General features: G+C 37.4%; 1 protein-coding gene across 12 annotated transcripts in view; it reads right to left on the bottom strand.

Annotated features, from left to right (window-relative positions):
• Positions 1-19,931, bottom strand: part of sptan1 (spectrin alpha, non-erythrocytic 1) — a 288,463-nt gene that overhangs the window by 193,182 nt on the left and 75,350 nt on the right. For 10 of the 12 annotated variants that reach the window (XM_069918941.1, XM_069918885.1, XM_069918909.1 and 7 more), the window contains 2 exons: positions 18,241-18,323; positions 1,253-1,316 (listed from right to left, as the gene is read on the bottom strand). In XM_069918941.1, coding sequence (XP_069775042.1) covers positions 1,253-1,316; positions 18,241-18,323 — 147 coding nt within the window. Of the gene's footprint in view, positions 1-1,252; positions 1,317-5,120; positions 5,196-16,455; positions 16,637-18,240; positions 18,324-19,931 lie in introns of those variants that run through there. The other 2 variants (XM_069918959.1, XM_069918968.1) reach the window with 2 other exon arrangements.

Below are 19,931 nucleotides of genomic sequence, written 5' to 3'. Positions count from 1 at the left end.
TAGAGCAGTACAAAGATCAGAAATGGAAGACACAGGAAATGAACAAGCATCTTTACATTAGAAATAAATTGGTGATATTTGGGTTGTAAAGCAATAGTCATATCAATAGAAAAAAATTGAAATCAAATATGACACTAACAACTTTGAATGTTACTTTTTTTGTATTTATCATTTTAATTTCATTTGATATTTATTATTGTAGACATTAAATGTCACCACTTGCATGGAGATGATTCGGGCCTGACCAGGACAATTGCATGAGCCAAGTTGTTAGCATAAGGAAGATGGTAAAGTTTCAAATAAAGTTGCGTTGGAGTGAAATGGCAGCACCAAGGATGAAGAGTTGGACAACTTTTGTAAATTACAGGAATTAACTGATTAAAGTGAACTTTATATAATTAAAGATTACAATGCTGATTGTTTTTCAAATTACTTTACATTTTGCATCATCTTTGGTCTTTTAAACAGTGTATTCTTAATGCAGGCGTATTAGGCATTAGAAGAGCAAGTCACAGTCAATCGGAAGATTTGCATATCCAACATCCACTATTCCCATGGGTGCAGGATATTGGGGAGAAGAATTTCAGTGCATATGTACATTTCAGTTCAGGACCTTTATGGAGTCTAAAGGTCTTTTAATTTCAATAAAGGGTTTGACCGATAGCAACGATTGACCATTTCTACCCATGGATGTTTCCTGACAATGAGGTTTGGACAGAGGAAAAAATACCCTATTCCATTATACAGGACCAACACTGGAATTAGCTTGAGTCAATAACAATGCAATATAATGACTTCAATATTATCCATAGATTTGTTCTGCTCCAATTTAAAATTGTTCTTAGAATAAGGAACATTATTTATTTCCCATCCTAAGTCATCAATGTGGCACAAGATTGACTGTTCACATCAAATAGGATCAGCATGTTCACTGCTCCAATACTTTAATTCCTCTATCATTCCCTGTTGTGCCTAACATTATCAAGTCATTAAGATCTGAAATTACCCTTTTAAATCTTTCCTTTAATTTTTGTTGATAACAATCCTTCAAAGCACTTAGGGACACTTTACTGGATTAAATAAGTTATATTAAATGGAAGTTGCTATCTCTCTTTTCTTTTTGCTGGTTTATGTATTCAAAATCCTGATGAAGTAATTTTTTTAAAAACCTTAGATGCATCAAAATTGAAATATGTCCAAATATCAAAAGGAAAGATGAATTGAGGAAATGCATCTTATAAAGAGGGTTTACCTCTAGGAATTGACGCAATCGGATCACAGCCCCAACTTGTCCACTGCCTGTAACAGCTTCAATCCTGCAGGAAAATAACATCAGAAGTAATTTATTTGTAACTTTAAAGGTGCATTTGTTTGTTACGATCTCACAACTGCTTCCATGACTATTGAAGCAGAGTAATAAAATTAGCAAAATCTTTAATTTACTAAAAATGCAGGAAATCTAGCACATATTTTGCTCATAGCAACATTCTACAAACAATGTGGTAATGACTTCATCCATTGTTTAATGATTTTGGTTGAGGGATAAATGTGGTCAGATTTCTCATGAGAGCAAATAACCTCACCTCAATGGAAAGATTGAAACTCAGACACTGGAGTTAATACTCTGTTATCCCAAGCACCCAAGAATGTGATTGTAAACTGTAACTTTTTAATGCACATGAAAATCAAGAATGATAGGATATACCAAATCTAAAACTGTGAGATCAAAGATTTGCATCAGGAAAAGATTTTGGAATGGAAGGACATGGAAATAAAACAATTTTATATACAGATAATCCAATTGAAAATTTAATTTACATATAATGGAAATGACATGTTGTAATTTATGTATGTATAATCAACAGCCATTTAAAAATAGAATCTCAACTAAGATTTATCAAACAATTTGAAATACCATGTAATCTGTTTATGTCCAACTTTGTTCAGGGCGAAACGCTAACAATATACAAGATTTCTCAAGTGATGCCAGGACATTATGATCCTCTTTATGTCATAGGTATGACACAAAGAATAATACTCACCTCCAAGCAAGGTGGTGGGTTCAATCTAAACCAGGATTCCGAGTTCATTGTTCAATTGAAAAAAGACACTGAGGTGTGTACTGCCTATAAATTAGTCATCTCAAATGCTAATGTACCAGACCAGATAGCCAATTTTAGTATTTTGATCAATAACCTTCAACCAAGGTCAGTGAAGAGTCTTAGTTATATCATTTTTCTGTTTATGGGACTTTTCCATGCAAGAACCATTACTGTATTTCCTATGTTATTATTAGCTAAACTTGAAAACATTTAAGCGCAACTATTTCTATATTTAAGTGGGCTTTAAAATTCTCCATCCTGAGTATCTATGATTCTCCAAAATGGAGAATTCAAAAAAATTGTAACCCTGAACGAAGAAATGTTTTCACCCAAGTCTTAAATACCAAGTCCATGGCCGCCCCTCATTAAGATCCTGGTGGAAGGAGGAGGGCGTGCCACGTGATGACATGAGGCTAGACTTGAATTCTCTGCTCTCTCCGAAAAAGTTTAAAAAAAAGAGTTAAGAAGCCTGAACTGATTGCAAGAAAATAGAAGAGGAAGCTATCAGAAGGCCTTCAGAACAATAAAGAATGCCTGCTAAGAAAGATAAACTGACTGTTACTTTTCAAGAACTTGAACAAGAAAATGAAGCTGATAAAGAAGAGAGGCCTTCCTTGAAGAGGGATCCTGGAGCTCTCCGGAAGGAAAGTGCCTGTGGAGACAGACCTTGGACAGAGATATGTTGAACAGAGAGTTTTGGCCAAAAAACAGGAGAAAACAACTGAAATCAAGAAGTATATGGATTCTTTCCAGCAAACTTTGTTAGCTAACAATGGAAGATAAAAAGTGTAATGAGGGTATAACTGAAAATAAGGGTTCTACGAAGAAGGTGGAGAGAATGCGGTCTCAAATGGAACAAAAATTTGAAGTGATGGACACAAAAACAAAAGGTAATGAATTTGAAATTCAGCATGTTAAAGAGCAAAAGAAGAAGATTCAAGCTGAGGCGACTGCAATTAAAGAACAATTATCAAAAAATTGATATGTTAGAAAATTTTAGTAGAAATAATATAAAAATTGTTGGGCTTAAGGAAGGCGATAAGAGATTTTTACAACATTGGATTCTGCAAACTTTGGGGGGTAACCGAATTTCAAGGAGATACTGAGATTGAAAGAGCTCATTGAGCATTACGACCTAAGCCACGGCCAGATCAGAAGCAATGTTCGATTCTGGTCAAGTTGCTTCGATATGAAATGTGGGGGAGAAGATCTTGGAGCTGGCTGCGAAGCAAGCGAAGGAGAGACAATCGTCATTGATTTATAATGATAATAAAATTTTCTTTTACCCTGATATAAGTTTTGATTTGTTCAAAGAAATAAAATAATTTAATGTTGTTAAAAATGTGCTGTGGAAAAAAGGTTACACTTTTGTTTTAAGGTACCCAGCAGTGTTAAAAGTTTTTGTTCCTGAGGGTAAAATACATTTTTTACAGAACCCAATGATTTACAGATTCGTTGCCTGTGAAAATGAGACGAGAACTGGGAGATATTTGAAGAAAGAGAGGAAGTTGAAAGATTGCAGTTGGGGATGTATAAATCCAAGGGAAAAATTATATTGGAAGGGGATTTTAATTTTGCTTTAGACCCTAAATTAGATAGATTGAAAGATAGAATGATGAAAAATAAGGTAGCAAAAATGGTAACAGATTTGATGAAAGACATGGATTTAGTGGATATATGGAGAAAAATTCACCCAAATGAAAGAGATTATTCTTTTCAATTTAAAACATATTCAGGGATAGATATGTTTTTAATTTCTGCACAACTTCAAAATAGAGTACAAAGAGTGGAATATCAAGCGTGGGTTTTATCAGATCATTCACCTTTAATTTTGTCTATTTCATTGGAAGAATAAAAGGTAGATTATAGATGTTGAAGAAAAGGGAATTTTGTGATTTTATGAGGCTACAGATAAATTTTTTTGATACTAACAAGTAAGTTTGTATTGTGGGATTCAATTAAGGTATATTTGAGAGATCAAATAATGTTATACTTCAAAAATAAAGAAAGAATTTATCAAAGTAACTCAATTAGATAAAGAAATAATGAAATTGGAAAAGGAAATTCAAGTACATAAAGGAGAAGAGCAAATTGTTAGAGCTGAAGAAATTATGACTTAATGGTGTGCAGACTTATAGAGTAGAGAGAGATATAATGAGAACATGATAAAAATATTATGAGTTTCGTGAAAGGGCCCATAAAGTTTTAGTATGGCAATTAAAAACGGAGAAGACTTCTAGAACAATAATTGCAACTAAGAAATTACCAGGACAGATAGCTTATAAAATGCAGGAAATAAATGATAATTTTAAAGACTCTTATGCTAAACTTTATTGTTCAGAGTCAAAGAGAGATGATAATAAGAGATTATTTGAGACAAATTAAATTACCGGTGCTAAAGGAGGATGAAAAGATAAGACTGTCCAAGAATTTTTCAGAAAACAAAATTTATGAGACTCTAACGTCTCTACAGAATAATAAGGTGCCAGGTGAAGATTGTTTCCCACCAGAATTTTATAAAGAGTTTAAGGAGTTATTAATACCTGTATTGATGGAGGTATTAGGACAAATGAATGAGGTTTATGATCTACCTGAATCTTTTAAAACAGCATTAATAACTGTAATTCCAAAAAGCAGAAAGACTGTTTACAGCCTTCTTCATATAGATCTATATCATTATTGAATACAGACTATAAAATTGTATTACAATTGTTAGCTAATAGGCTAGTTGAATTTTTGCCAAAATTAATAAATTTAGATCAAACTGGTTTTAACAAAAATAGAAAAGCAGCAGATAACATAGTTTAATTTTTAAGTTTGATAAATATCGCACAAAATAGGAAGATTCTCATGGTAGCAGTAGCATTAGTTGCAGAGAAAGCATTTGATTGATTGGAATGGAATTTAAAAAAAATTTGAGACACAATATATTTGGGATTCCAAATACTTTTATAAACTGGATAAAGGTTAGGGTATGTTCAACCAAAAACAAAGTGATTACGAATAAACAATACTCACAACCCTTTTTGCTTGAAAGGTCTTCTAGACATGGTTGTCCATGATCACCCTTTTTGTTTGCATTAGCGAGTGAACCATTGGCAGAAGTAATTAGAACTGATAATGAAATTAAAGAATTTGAAGTAGGTAATAAAAAACATAAAATTAGTTGATTTGCTGATGATGTTATAGTGTATTTAACGAGACCAGAAATATCTTTAAATAAGTTGAATGAGATTTAAAAGAGTATGGGTTAATATCGGGTTATAAATTGAATGTTGATAAAAGTGAAGTAATGCCTAAGGATTACTCTCAATGTAAAAGATTGACAACATTTAAATGGCAAATGAAGCAATTAAATATAGGAATTAAAATTAGTAAAAATATAAGTAATTTGTCAAAATTAAATTATTTGCCATTGGTTAAAAAAATTGGAAGAAGATTTGAAAAGATGGAAAGATTTACCAATAATGTTAATAGGGTGAGTGAATTGTATTAAAATGAATATTTCTCCAAGAATACAATATTTGTTTCAATCTTTTTCCATTCAACCAGAATTTTTCTTTTGAAATTAATAAAATAATATGTGAATTTCTTTTTTTTAAAATATTTTATTTTTCACACCATAAAGCACATTAACCATGATACATACTTTTTCCTTTTCAAATATATACAGTGCCATTTTCTCCCCCCCCCCTCCCTCCTCCCATCCCACCCTCGCTACCTCCCCCCTCCCGTCCATTTAAAGTACAAAATCTAGGATACATTAAACCAGTCAAACAATGTTGTCATTCAATTAAAATAAACAAGAAATTCCACTGAGTCAATTCTTTTCATTTCCTTCTCCTTTCGTTAATTTAGGTAGTGAATGTCCCCGGTAGGTTTTCGCTATTGTGTTTCATGTAAGGCTCCCATATTTGTTCAAATATTTCAATATTATTTCTTAAACTATATGTTATTTTTTCTAATGGAATACATTTATTCATTTCTATATACCATTGTTGTATTTTCAAATTATCTTCCGATTTCCAGGTTGACATAATACATTTTTTTGCTACGGCTAGAGCTATCTTGACAAATCTTTTTTGTGCACCATCCAAATCAATTCCAAATTCTTTGTTTTTTATGTTACTTAGGAGGAAGATCTCTGGATTCTTTGGTATATTGTTTTCTGTAATTTTATTTAATATTTGGTTTAGATCTTCCCAAAATTTTTCTACTTTCTCACATGTCAAGATTGCATAAATTGTTGTTCCCATTTCTTTTTTACATCGAAAACATCTATCAGATACTGTTGGGTCCCATTTATTTAACTTTTGAGGTGTAATGTATAGCCTGTATATCCAGTTATATTGTATCATACGTAACCTCGTATTTATTGTATTTCTCATCGTTCCAGAACATAACTTCTCCCATGTTTCCTTTTTTATCTTTATATTTAAATCTTGTTCCCATTTTTGTTTAGTTTTACCATTTGTTTCCTCATTCTCCTTTTCTTGCAGTTTAATATACATATTTGTTATAAATCTTTTGATTATCATTGTATCTGTAATCACATATTCAAAGTTACTTCCCTCTGGTAACCTCAGACTGCTTCCTAATTTGCCCATCAAGTAGGATCTCAATTGGTAATATGCCAGCACTGTATCTTGAGTTATATTGTATTTATCTTTCATTTGTTCAAAGGATAATAATCTATATCCTGAAAAACAATTTTCTATACTTTTGATCCCTTTTTTCTCCCATTCTCTAAAGGAAAGGTTATCTATTGTAAAGGGGAGTAACTTGTTTTGCGTCAATATTAGTTTTGGTAATTGATAATTTGTTTTATTTCTTTCTACATGAATCTTCTTCCAAATATTGAGTAGATGATGTAATACTGGAGAACTTCTATGTTGTACCAATTTTTCATCCCATTTATATATGTGTTCAGGTATCTTTTCCCCTATTTTATCTAGTTCTAATCTAGTCCAATCTGGCTTTTCCCTTGTTTGATAAAAATCTGATAGGTATCTTAATTGTGCGGCTCTATAATAATTTTTAAAGTTTGGCAGTTGTAAGCCTTCTTGTTTATACCATTCTGTTAATTTATCTAGTGCTATCCTCGGTTTCCCCCCTTTCCATAAAAATTTCCTTATTATTTTCTTTAACTCCTTGAAGAATTTCTCTGTCAGGTGTATTGGCAATGCTTGAAATAGGTATAATATCCTTGGAAAAATGTTCATTTTAATACAGTTTATTCTTCCTATTAGTGTTAGTGGTAAATCTTTCCAATGCTCTAAATCGTCCTGTAATTTTTTCATTAGTGGATAATAATTGAGTTTATATAGTTGCCCGAGATTTTTATTTATTTGTATACCTAGGTATCTTATTGCTTGCATTTGCCATCTGAATGGTGATTCCTTCTTAAATTTTGAGAAATCCGCATTATTCATAGGCATTGCTTCACTTTTATTTACGTTAATCTTGTAACCCGACACTTCTCCATATTCCTTCAATTTCTTATATAATTATTTTATTGATATTTCTGGTTCTGTTAAGTATATTATAACGTCATCTGCAAATAGACTGATTTTATATTCCTCCTCTTTTATTTTTATCCCTTTTATTTTATTTTCTGTTCTTATCAGTTCTGCTGGTGGTTCTATTGCTAACGCAAACAGTGTGGGAGATAGTGGACATCCCTGCCTTGTTGATCTGCTTAAGTTAAATTGTTTTGATATATATCCATTTACTGTCACTTCACCAATGGCCCCTTACATAATGCTTTAATCCAATTAATATATTTCTCTGGTAAGCTGAATTTTTGTAGTACTTTGAATAAATAATTCCATTCTACTCTGTCAAAGGCCTTCTCTGCGTCTAAAGCAACCGCTACTGTTGGGAGTTTTATTTCCTTCTACTGCATGAATTAAGTTAATAAATGTAAAGATATTGTCTGTTGTTTGTCTTTTTTTAATAAATCCAGTTTGGTCTAGATTTACTATTTTTTGTACATAGTCGGCTAATCTGTTTGCTAATAGTTTAGCTATTATCTTATAATCTGTGTTAAGTAAAGATATTGGTCTATATGACGCTGGTGCGAGTGGGTCTTTCCCTGTCTTTGGTATTACTGTAATTATTGCTGTTTTGCATGAATCTGGTATGCTTTATTCTTTATCAATCTGGTTGATTACTTCCAGAAGGGGAGGGATTAATAAGTCTTTAAATGTTTTATAGAATTCTATTGGGAATCCATCCTCTCCTGGTGTTTTATTGTTCAGTAGTTTTTTTATTATCTCCTGTAATTCTTCTATTTCAAATGGTTTTATTAATTTATTTTGCTCCTCTGCTTGTAATTTCGGTAGTTCAATTTTAGTTAGAAATTCGTCTATTTTGTCTTCTTTCCCTTCGTTTTCAGTTTGATATAGTTGCTCGTAGAATTCCCTGAAGTTTTCATTGATCTCCGTTGGATTATATGTAATTTTTTTGTCCTTTTTCCTTAATGCCAATACCATTCTTTTAGTTTGTTCTGTCTTAAGCTGCCACGCTAGAATTTCGTGCATTTTTTCTCCTAGTTCATAATATTTCTGCTTTGTCTTCATTATGTTCTTCTCCACCTTTTATGTTTGTAGTGTTTCATATTTTATTTTTTTATCTGCCAATTCTCTTCTTTTAGTTGTATCTTCCTTCATTGCTAATTCTTTTTCTATATTTACTATTTCCCTTTCCAACTGCTCTGTTTCCTGATTATAGTCCTTCTTCATCTTGGTTACATAACTTATTATTTGCCCTCTAATGAACACTTTCATTGCATGCCATAGTATAAACTTATCTTTCACTGATTCCGTGTTTATTTCAAAATACATTTTAATTTGTCTTTCAATGAATTCTCTAAAATCCTGCCTTTTGAGTAACATGGAGTTTAATCTCCATCTATACATTCTTGGAGGGATGTCCTCTAACTTTATTGTCAATATTAAGGGTGAATGGTCCGATAATATTCTAGCTTTATATTCTGTTTTTCTTACTCTATCTTGCATACGAGCTGATAACAAAAATAGGTCTATTCTTGAGTATGTTTTATGTCTAGCCGAGTAATATGAATATTCCTTTTCCTTTGGGTGTTGTTTCCTCCGTATATCCAAAAGTTGCATTTCTTCCATCAATTTAATTATAAATTTGGTTACTTTGTTCTTTCTGTTAATTTTTTTCCCAGTTTTGTCCATCTTTGAATCCAAATTCAAGTTGAAATCCTCTCCTATTAATATGTTCCCTTGCGTATCTGCTATCTTCAAAAAATATCTTGCATAAACTAGTGATCTTCTTCGTTAGGTGAATATACATTGAGTAGATTCCAAAACTCCGAATATATCTGACATTTTATCATTACATATCTCCCTGGTGGATCTATTATTTCCTCTTCTATTTTAATTGGCACATTTTTACTAATTAATATAGCTACTCCTCTTGCTTTTGAATTATACGACGCTGCTGATACGTGTCCTACCCAATCTCTCTTTAATTTCTTGTGGTCCAATTCAGTTAAATGTGTTTCTTGCACAAATGCTATATCAATTTTTTCTTTTTTCAGTAAATTTAGCAGTTTCTTCCTTTTAATTTGGTTATGTATTCCGTTAATATTTAAAGTCATATAGTTTAGCGTAGCCATTTTATACTTTGTTATATCTTCCCTTTCCGTTTCTCCATCATTAACTTTCCTTCTTATCCATTTCTGCTTTCTTGTTTTGAACACTTTATAAGACAACATTTCTAAAACATCAAACATTTTCCCTATTCTCCTATTTAAAACTTCTTTAACCCCAATCTCCCCATCCCCTCCTGAGTTGTCCTTTATCCCTTGTCGGACAACCACATCTCCCCTCTCCATTTGGATTTGCGAATTCACTCGCAAACGTCAGCTGATTTTGCAGTGATCGTAACTTCTCCCCACCCAGCCCCCCCAGAAAAGATTTCAATTTTCATATGTAACAAAGGTCACTCTTAATTCCCTCCTTATTCCCTCTATTCCATTTCCCTCCCTTATTAATTCTTGTCTATACTCTATATATCTTCCTCTAAATACGGATACATTCATGTATGCAAACTATATATATACACACACATATACCCCTTTACACACATACATATAGATCGTGGTCATTTTTACTCTTATTACACGTCTTCATCTCTCTGCTTGTTTTGTAGTTGTTCTGCAAATTTCCTTGATTCCTCTGGATCCGAGAATAGTCTGTTTTGTTGCCCTGGAATAATTATTTTAAGTACCGCTGGGTACCTTAACATAAATTTATATCCTTTTTTCCATAAGATCGTTTTCGCTGTATTGAACTCCTTCCTCTTCTTCAGGAGTTCAAAACTTATGTCTGGATAGAAAAAATTTTTTTGACCTTTATATTCCAGTGGCTTTTTGTCCTCTCTTACTTTCTTCATTGCTTTCTCCAATATATTTTCTCTTGTTGTATATCTTAAGAATTTTACTAAAATGGATCTTGGTTTTTGCTGCGGTTGTGGTTTCGGGTCTAAAGTTCTATGTGCCCTCTCTATTTCCATTTCTTCCTGTAATTCTGGTCTTCCCAGGACCCTGGGGATCCAATCTTTTATAAATTCTCTCATATTCTTGCCTTCTTCATCTTCCTTAAGGCCCACTATCTTTATATTATTTCTTCTATTATAGTTTTCTATCATATCTATCTTCTGAGCTAACAGCTCCTGTGCTTCTTTAGCTTTTTTATTAGATTCTTCTAATTTCTCTTTTAAGTCTTTTAATTCCATATCTACAAATGTTTCTCGTTTTTCCATATTTTCCACTCTTTTTGCCAATTCTGATATGGCCACTTCCATTTTATTCATTCTTTCTTCTGCATTCTTAATTCTTCTTTTTATCTCATCAAATTCTTGTAATTGCCATTCTTTCACTGATTCCATATATTCTTTAAAAAAAGCTACATCCATTGTCTTGCTTTTCTCTTCTTCCACTTCCTTCTGTTCTTCTTCTTCTTCCTCTGGGTTGACCATCTGTTGTTTCCTTGTTTTCTTTTTACCCTCTTCTTTCTTGTTGTCGTTATTGTCTGTGTTCTGCACCTGCTGCTGTGCTGCAGGTGTCTCTCTCAGCTGTGGAGATCGACTCCGCAGCTGTTCCCCCCTCCTGTCAGTGTGTTTTTTTTCATGCGCATGCGCGGTTGCGCACTTTTACTCGGCTCTGCGAGCCATTTTTGTTGTCCCGAGCCCGGGACCTCTACTGACCTGTGGGAGCGGGCCTCTCTCTCCGCGGCGGGCCTCTTCGGACAGGTAAGGCCTTCACCTTCTTCTTCCGACGTCTTTCCTTCTTTTCTTCCCGTTGTTTTTGGTTTTTCTTTCTTCGCTGCCATTTTCTTCACACTTTTACTTTCACTTTGTTTTGGTTTTTAAGTTTGTGCCTTTGCTTTTTCTCTATCTTTTTTTTAATTTTTCTGGAGAGGGCTGGAGTTCCCCTACTGGCCACTACTCCATCACGTGACTCCTTTGGAAAAGTAAGATGTCAAGAATTGGTTTAGAAAAATTAACGTGGAAATTTGATCAGGGTGGATGAAGACTATCAAATTTTAAGAGTTATTTTAAAGCAGCTCAATTGAGGTTTTTGTCATCCTGTTATCAACGAGAACTTTAAATATTTCTATTCAAATAGAAATGAATAAAATTGATGAAAATATTCTGGAGTTAATTTTGCATAAATGGAATAGTGAGTCATTTAAAGGAACTAAAGATTTTTCAGTATTGAATTCACATTGAGAGAGGAATTAAAAATGTTAAAAGAAAATTAACTTCTTCCTTTTACTTTGAATAATTATTTATTTAATAATTGGTATAGAAAAGATATAGAGAATAAAAGATTTTTTCTTAGGATCTTATAGTTTAACTTTTGATCAATTAAAAGATAAAAATATACATAATAATACAATTTTTGCATATTATCATTTAAAAATATATTTGAAAAAGAGACTGGGAGCAGATTTGAGACTCCCTAAACAAAGTCAATTTGAAGATATAATTAGATACATTTGTTGTTAGGAAATGTATTACTAATATTAATATAATATAATATAAAATAATATTAATATAAAATTACAAGAGACTGTAAAGAAAAAAGATTTATATAAATCAAAAATTTGATGGGAGAAAGATTTAAATATATAAATTCAGGATATTTGGTCAAAATTATGTTATGTAAGTGTTACAAATATAGTAAATGTTAGATATCAAATGGTTCAATATAATTTTCTTCATTACATAAGTTAAATGGTCTTGATCCTAATTATTCAAATAAGTGTTTTCGATGTGCAAAAGAAATAGGGACTTTTTTTGCATTCAGTGTGGTTTTGTGAAAAAGTGGAAAGATCTTGGAATGAACTGAGTTTATTATTAAGGCAAATTATGAAGATAAAGATACCAAAGGATCCAAGAATATTTTTACTTGGAGATATTTATGAAAAGGATATAAAATTGAAAATGGACAAATATCAAGAAAATTTTTAAGTATTGCAATAGCAAATGCAAAGAAAACTATAGCAATATCATGGAAAAATGATAGAGAAGTGTTATTAAGTAGATGGTATAATGAGATGCAAAATTGTATTCCCTTGGAAAAAAAATTACATGTGGCGGTGCACATCCTCATGGTGAACCGGCCCCGCTTGTATCGCCACATGGCGGGGCAGCCATGGGGAAATGGCATCATCAGAGCTTTCTCTCTGACTCCAGCATCCCTTCCAGTGCACCCCCTGGGCAGCGATTATGATGTCACAATGCACCAGGTGACTGAGCTCATGCTGCCCTTAAAAGGGCATGCTGAATTTGAATAAAAACAGTCGTTAACGACCCTCAACGTGGTGGCTGTGTTTCTTACACTGCTCACAGAGGTGACCCCGATGAGCCCAGATATTTTTCTGGACTCAAAACACCATGGATTCAGCAGAGGTTAATGCTGCCTCCATCAAGCTTCCCCCCCTTTTGGACCCACCGACCGAGATCGTGGTTCGGGCAGGCGGAAGCACAATTTCAACTCTGCAACATCTCCTCAGACACCACAAAGTTCTATCATGTCGTGAGCGTTCTGGACCAAGATACGGCAGCGAGGGTGAACGACATCATCCGCCCCCTCCCCCCCACTGGCTACGGGCAAGTACACTTCCCTCAAAGACCTGCTGCTTGGAACTTTCTGTCTAACTCCTCAGCAACGGGCTTCCAGGCTCCTTCACCTAGATGGGCTTGGGGACCATAGTCCGTCGGTGTTGATGGACAAAATGCTGGCCCTGGCAGAAGACCACAAGCCTTGTTTTCTCTTCCGCTAGATACTCCTGGAACAGATGCCGGAGGACATCCAGCTGCTCCTCACAAATGAAGACTTCTCGAACTCAAGGAGAGCAGCAGCCCGTGCAGATGCCCTCTGACGCACGAAGAAGAACGAGGCAACCCTCAACCAGGTGGCACGACCAGGAACCAGCCGACCGCAAGCCACTCCCAAGACCAAGCCAGAGGAGGGCCAGTCGACCTGGTGTTTCTACCACCAGAGCTGGGGAGAAAGCAAGCCCAAAAGTGCCGCCAGCCCTGCGGGTTTCAGGGAAACGACCAGGCCAGCCGCCGTTGATGGCTGAGATGGCTGGCCACACAAACAGCCTCCTTCATGTGACAGACCGGCCACTGATTCCTGGTGGACACGAGCTGAACTCGGTATTCTTCCTCCCACAGCATTAAAGACTTGCACCTGATCTCGAGGTCCAACCCTGCGGGTGGCCAACGGCTCCACCATCAGGACCCACAGCACCCAAAGGGCACAGATCCAGATCGGGAAGAAGTTCCACTGGAGGTTTGTCCTAGCCTCCGTGGGCACCGTGCTGTTAGGGGCCAACTTCCTCAGAGCTAGCAGCCTACTAGCAGAAGGCTGGTCAACTCCCGAACGATCCACTCCACCCGACTGGACACAGCAGAAGCCCGCAGGCCTGAAATTGCCGCCGTAGCTGCCGCCAGGGATGAGTTCAACAAGATCCTCCACGAATTCCCCGCCATCTTAAGAGCCACGGTTCAACACTACCCTGCCCCAGCATGGGGTCTTCCACCACATCGCCACACAGGGCCCCCCGCTGCATGCTGGACCCAGACGGCTGCCGCCCGAGAAGCTCCAGCAGGCAAAGGAGGAGTTCTCCAGGCTCTAGGAACTGGGAATCATCCGGCGCTCAGACAGCGCCTGGGCATCGCTGCTCCATATGGTTCCTTAATTGTTCAGGGGCTGGAGACCGTGCAGGGACTACAGTCAGTTGAACGGCGCAACCACCCCCGACAGGTACCGATGCCCCACATACAGGACTTCTCCACCAACCTCCAAAGTGGACCTCATGCGGGGATACCATCAGATGCCAGTGCTTCCAGATGATGTGGGTAAAACGGCCATTATCACCCCTTTCGGCCTCTTCGAGTTCCTGCGTATGCCCTTCTATCTAAGGAACGCGGCCCAAACGTTCCGGCGCCTCATGGATGCGGTTGGAAAAAACCTGGACTTTTGTGTTCATTTACCTGGACGATATTCTCATTGCCAGTCTCAACCGCGACGAAAACAAAGCCCACCTTCACACACTCTTTGTCCGGCTGGCGGACTTCGGCCTCACGGTCAACGTGGCCAAATGCCAGTTTGGCAAGGAGTCCCTCCAGTTCCATTTCAGCTGTTGGGGCCCCGCCAGCGCTGGAGAAGGTTGTGGCTGTTCAATGATTCCCCAAACTCTCCACCCTGAAAGGACACCAAGAGTTCGCGGGGATGGTGAACTTTTACCATCATTTCATCCCTGGAACTGCACGCACCATGCTCCCATTGTTCGCACTCATGGCCACCAAAGAAAATACTTTATCGTGGTCAGAGGAGGCGGACAGGTATTTCATCGTGACAAAGGAGGCTCTAGCCAGCGCCACGCTGCTGGTGCACCAGTGGCCGGAGGTGCATACGGCACTCTCTGTGGATGTCTCAGCTACGGCAGTGGGAAGGGGGGGTTCTGGAACAGTGGCTCGATGGACAATGGTGCCCATTGGACTTTTTCAGCAAGCAGCCGCACCCGCTGCAGCTCAAATACAATACCTTCGAAAGGGATCTCCTGGCGCTGTATTTGGCCATCCACCATTTCCTCGAGGAAAGGCCGTTCACAGCCTTCATGGATCACAAGCCTCTCACTCAAGCACTGGCGATGGCCAAGGATCTGTGGTCCGCCAGACAGCAGCGCTACCTCTCGTGCATGTCTGAGTTCATGACCGACATCCGATACAGGGCCAGCAAGAACAATGTAGTGGCGGATGCAATCTCTCGTCCAGCCATCAACACTTTCGCGCCCGACCTGGATTACGAGCAACTGGCTCAGACACAGAGGAACGATGCAGAGACGCAGACCTTCCGGACCGCCTTCTTGGGCCTCAAACTCAAGGATGTCCAGGTGCCCAGCAGCCCAGACACATTGCTCTGCGACGTCTCAACAGGCACACTGTGCCCAGTGGTCCCAGCGCACTGGAGATCAATGGTCCAGTCTGATCCACGACCTTGCTCATCCAGTGGTAAAGACAATCGTGCGGATGATCGCAGAGCGGTTTGTGTGGCATGGGCTGAAGAAGGAGGTGGCAGAACTGGCCAGGAACTATACCAGGTGCCAGATCTCCAAGGTCCAGTGACACACGTGAGCCCCCATCCAGAACTTTGACCCGGCATCCATGTTGATGTCGTCGTGCTCTTGCCAGTGTCCAAGGAGGCTCGTTACCTCCTCAAGGTGGTGGATCAGGCCACAAAGTGGCCGGAGGCCATCTCGATTAAGGAAGCCTCCGCGGAGACGTGAGCCAGGACTCTGATCAGCCAACAGATCGCCCGATTCGGAGACCTGGCGCACATCACTAGCGACAGAGGGGCGTAGTTCACGTCTACCCTGTGGACTCAGATGGGTAAGCTCCTGGGGGTCAAGCTCAACCAAACCACAGCATACCATCCGTACTCCAACGGGTTGGTGGAGAGGTTCACAGGCACCTGAAGGCATCACATGACCAGGCTCTCTGGATCAGACTGGGTGGACAAACTACCCTGGGTCCTCCTCGGGATTAGGACTGGCCTCCCTAGCTCCCCCACCACCGGCACGCCACGGCACCCGGCCGCTTCATCTCCACAAAGAGCTCGACTCAGCCCAGTTTGTTTTTATGCGGTGGGGACCACAAAGTGCATTGCTACGGTGACCATACGGGGGGCCATAAAGTCTTGCACCGGTCCGACAGAGCCTTCACCCTGGACATTGGGGGGGGGGGGGGAGGAGAAAGGAACTTTTTACGGTGGACCGCCTGAAGGCGGTCCATCTGGACTTACCACAGCCGGTGCAGACGGCCGCACCCAAGCTGGCCGCCAAAATAATAGGATATGTAGTCGGTTCTGGGGTGGGAGGGTGGTTGTGTGGCGGCGCACAACCTCATGGCGAATCGGCCCCGCTTGTATCGCCACGTGGCAGGGCAGCCATGGGGAAATGGCATCATTAGAGGTTTCTCTCTGAATCCAGCATCCCTTCCAGTGCGCACCCTGGGCAGCGATTATGACTTCACAAAGCACCAGGTGACTGAGCTCATGCTACCCTTAATAAAAAGTCATTAACAACCCTCAATGTGGTGGCTGTGTTTCTTTCACTGCTCACACCGCCACAACATATAGTTTAAGGAATTGAGTTGAATTTTTTTTTTTTTTTTTTTTAAAGTATTTGGAAAACATATGGATTTTATGGACAATTTTCCATCCACCTTTTCAATCTTATCCACTCCTCTTAATTAGTAATTTTAAAATAACTATTAATGATTGTCTATGCTAAAATTATTGAATATTAAATGGTAGGTGTTTCTTTCTGTGTTTCTTTCTTTTCCTTCCTTTTTTTGGGTGGGAGAGAGATGGGGAGAAAAAATATAAAAGTACTTTTTTTGTATAATTGGCTATGGATATTTGATTAATGCTTTATTCAATTTTTCCTGTAATGATACAAACAAATAAAATTTAAAAAAAAATTAAAAATCCTGGTGTAAGGATTAAAGTAAATTTTAAAAATTGCTGTAGTCTGGAACACACTATCTGAAAGAGTGATGGGAGGCAGAAAGCCTTGCCACATTTAAAATGATCATGGATGAACTGTTGATCTGCAGGGCAATTGACCAACTGGGAAGAAGGAGCAGGCTGAAGTCTACTTTTAATTGCCATTGACAAGAGACAAATTACTTCTTTCTAGGCTACAAAGGTGTCTTTAGTTTAACACTCAAACTACAGTAATTTAAGGGCTGTCGCTTCTCACCACATGCTCAGAAGTAATTGGATGCAAAGTGTTAATGTTGACCTACCAGAGACACTCACATAATGAGGAAGCAATTTTAAAAATTGTAACTGGCAATCATGGGTGGGGAGAGAAGGAAAGGACATCTATTTTGCTGGAACATTTGCCTCTTTGTCAAGGTGTAAATATTGACTGCTCTAATCTAGTTTTCTCATGTTACCCAACTTCTATTCTTTTTATTTTATTCTTTGGCTCCATGCAAGTCAGAATGTTGAAAAGTGCAGTCGTCATATGATTGATAGATGAAAGCCAAATCAGAACACCAATCTGAAAGTTGATGGCTGTTTCATTACAGGCATTCAAAATAAACAAGAATGTCAATCCAGTGAGGGAGTGCTCCTCTACAGAAGGAATGCGACCACTCGTTTGAAGAATGGGCCTGTTTTTTAAAAAAAAGTGACGTGTCCAAATTTACACCAAACCCAACAATTAAAAATATTAATTGTTTAATGCAAAAACAGTTGGCTGCAAATTTGATGAGAAAACCAAATGACAGAAATTGACCAAAGAAACTATTGTGGGCTATCAGAGTATGACACCTGTAACAATGGATTGTAGTCTCAAAATCCTTTCTGGACAGATGAAAAGCAATTCCTTCACCCAAAGTGAAGAATATTGGATTTTTAACCACACACAGCTTTGAACATAGAAATGCAAGTTTTTTTTGCAATAAAATAAGAATATCAAACTTTATTTGTGGCTCTCAAATATACAGGAGGCATCAATGTGCAGTCCAAGAAAGGCAAGGAGGGGATAAACATTCATAAACATCCCTAGTTTCCTACCTGGGGAAGTATTCATTCATGATCAGTAAGATCATTTTCCAGAACTGGTTCTGATACTTTTTCATCAAAGCATGACCGCAAACCTGTTAGAGAATCAAGTAGTAGTATTAGACTGCAAAACATTCATGGAATAATACAGGTCAACATCGAGTCATGCATCAGTGCAGACTATAATTCAAATGTATCCTACCAAAGCATTCTCGTCAAGAGTCATTCAATTAGTGTCCCACCCCAGTAAATACCTCCATCCCTTCTTAAAATTACTATTGCATCTGCCCAAATAAAAATAAAAATTCAGGTAACTCTCAGTGAAAGACACACCTCTTGTGCAGAAAAAAGTTTGTGATTCAGATCGATGAGTTTTCATGAGATCTATTAATAGTTTGATATATTGTTTTTGAAAGATATGAGATGGGTACCAGACAGGAGAGAGTGTAAAGGTTAAAACCTTGTTTTTTAATTCTTAGTTAATTTTGTGCCCATCTCTTTAAGAGAGCTATTGTTTATATGTTACCATAATGACTATGACATAATATGTTGGGACATCCACCCAGACTAACAACTTGCTCATTCTTCTTCGGATGTAGAGAAGTTTTTCTTTGAATTATTTTTCTCTTTAAATACTAAACAATATTTAAAGAGATAAAAAATCTCTTTAAAGCTTATTCTTATTTACTGTTTTATATCTCTACCATACTGTAAATACTTCGTTATTCATTGTTATGAAAGTCTTAATGCAAAGCTATGCAAAATGTTTATCCATTTTATCAACGAATTAAAGCTACATAAAGCAACAATCACAGTGTTGTATTTATTGGATTAAAGATATCAAAATTCAGAACATTACAGCTCAGGCTTTTGGAAGATGATACTTCGAAATTAGGATATATTAGAATAAAGAAAGTGTCGTCTATAGAGAGTGAATGACAAAACCAGTGATAACATCAAGAATAGATGAAAATGCAAAGCAGTATCTGACACCACAAAGGAATCTGTAAAGAAAACTGAAAAATGTTAAATGCCAACAAATATAGATGATTCAAAGTTTCATCCAGTCAAAAGAGGAGATGCAGTTCCTTAAGCTTGTGTTAAGTCTCATTAGAAAGTGTATTAGGCGAAGGATAGAAGTGAAAGAGCAGGTGAGATTGACCATTGGTTACCCATCTTGCATTTTTTTCTCTCCAACACAGACCACCACTTCACAATCAAAGAATATTGAAAGAGAAGTGGCAGAGATTAAACAAAAAAAAAAAATTTAGAGGGGCTTGAAATTTGGAATGAAAATGGAAATACTCAGCAAGTGAGACTGCAGCTTTAGGGACAGAAATAGAGTTAATCTGTTATCCACTTTGAAATTCTTACATTTTTACCTCTGTTTAACAATCCACCAAGTCAAGTAGAAACAATTTCCGATTGTTTTCTCTGATGTTCTTGAATACCTCCCCTTCGATCTTTCCCACTCTAAGAATGATCCCATTTCAACAATCTTTCTCATGTACACAGTATAATTCTAACACCTTTGCACTCTTTCCTTGGTCTTGGGTATATTTCTTTCAGTATGGTTCTGAGAAGTTTCACAAGGCTGACTGTAAAGCACAACTTTTTTGCTTTGCAAATATGATATGCCAGTCATTGCAAACAGTTTTCATTTATCAAAACTTTACCCCACCCATTAACCCAGAGCCTACAAA

Source organism: Narcine bancroftii, chromosome 1 (assembly GCF_036971445.1).
Source record: "Narcine bancroftii isolate sNarBan1 chromosome 1, sNarBan1.hap1, whole genome shotgun sequence".
NCBI lineage: Eukaryota > Metazoa > Chordata > Chondrichthyes > Torpediniformes > Narcinidae > Narcine > Narcine bancroftii.
This window is presented reverse-complemented; position numbering and strand designations above follow the sequence as displayed.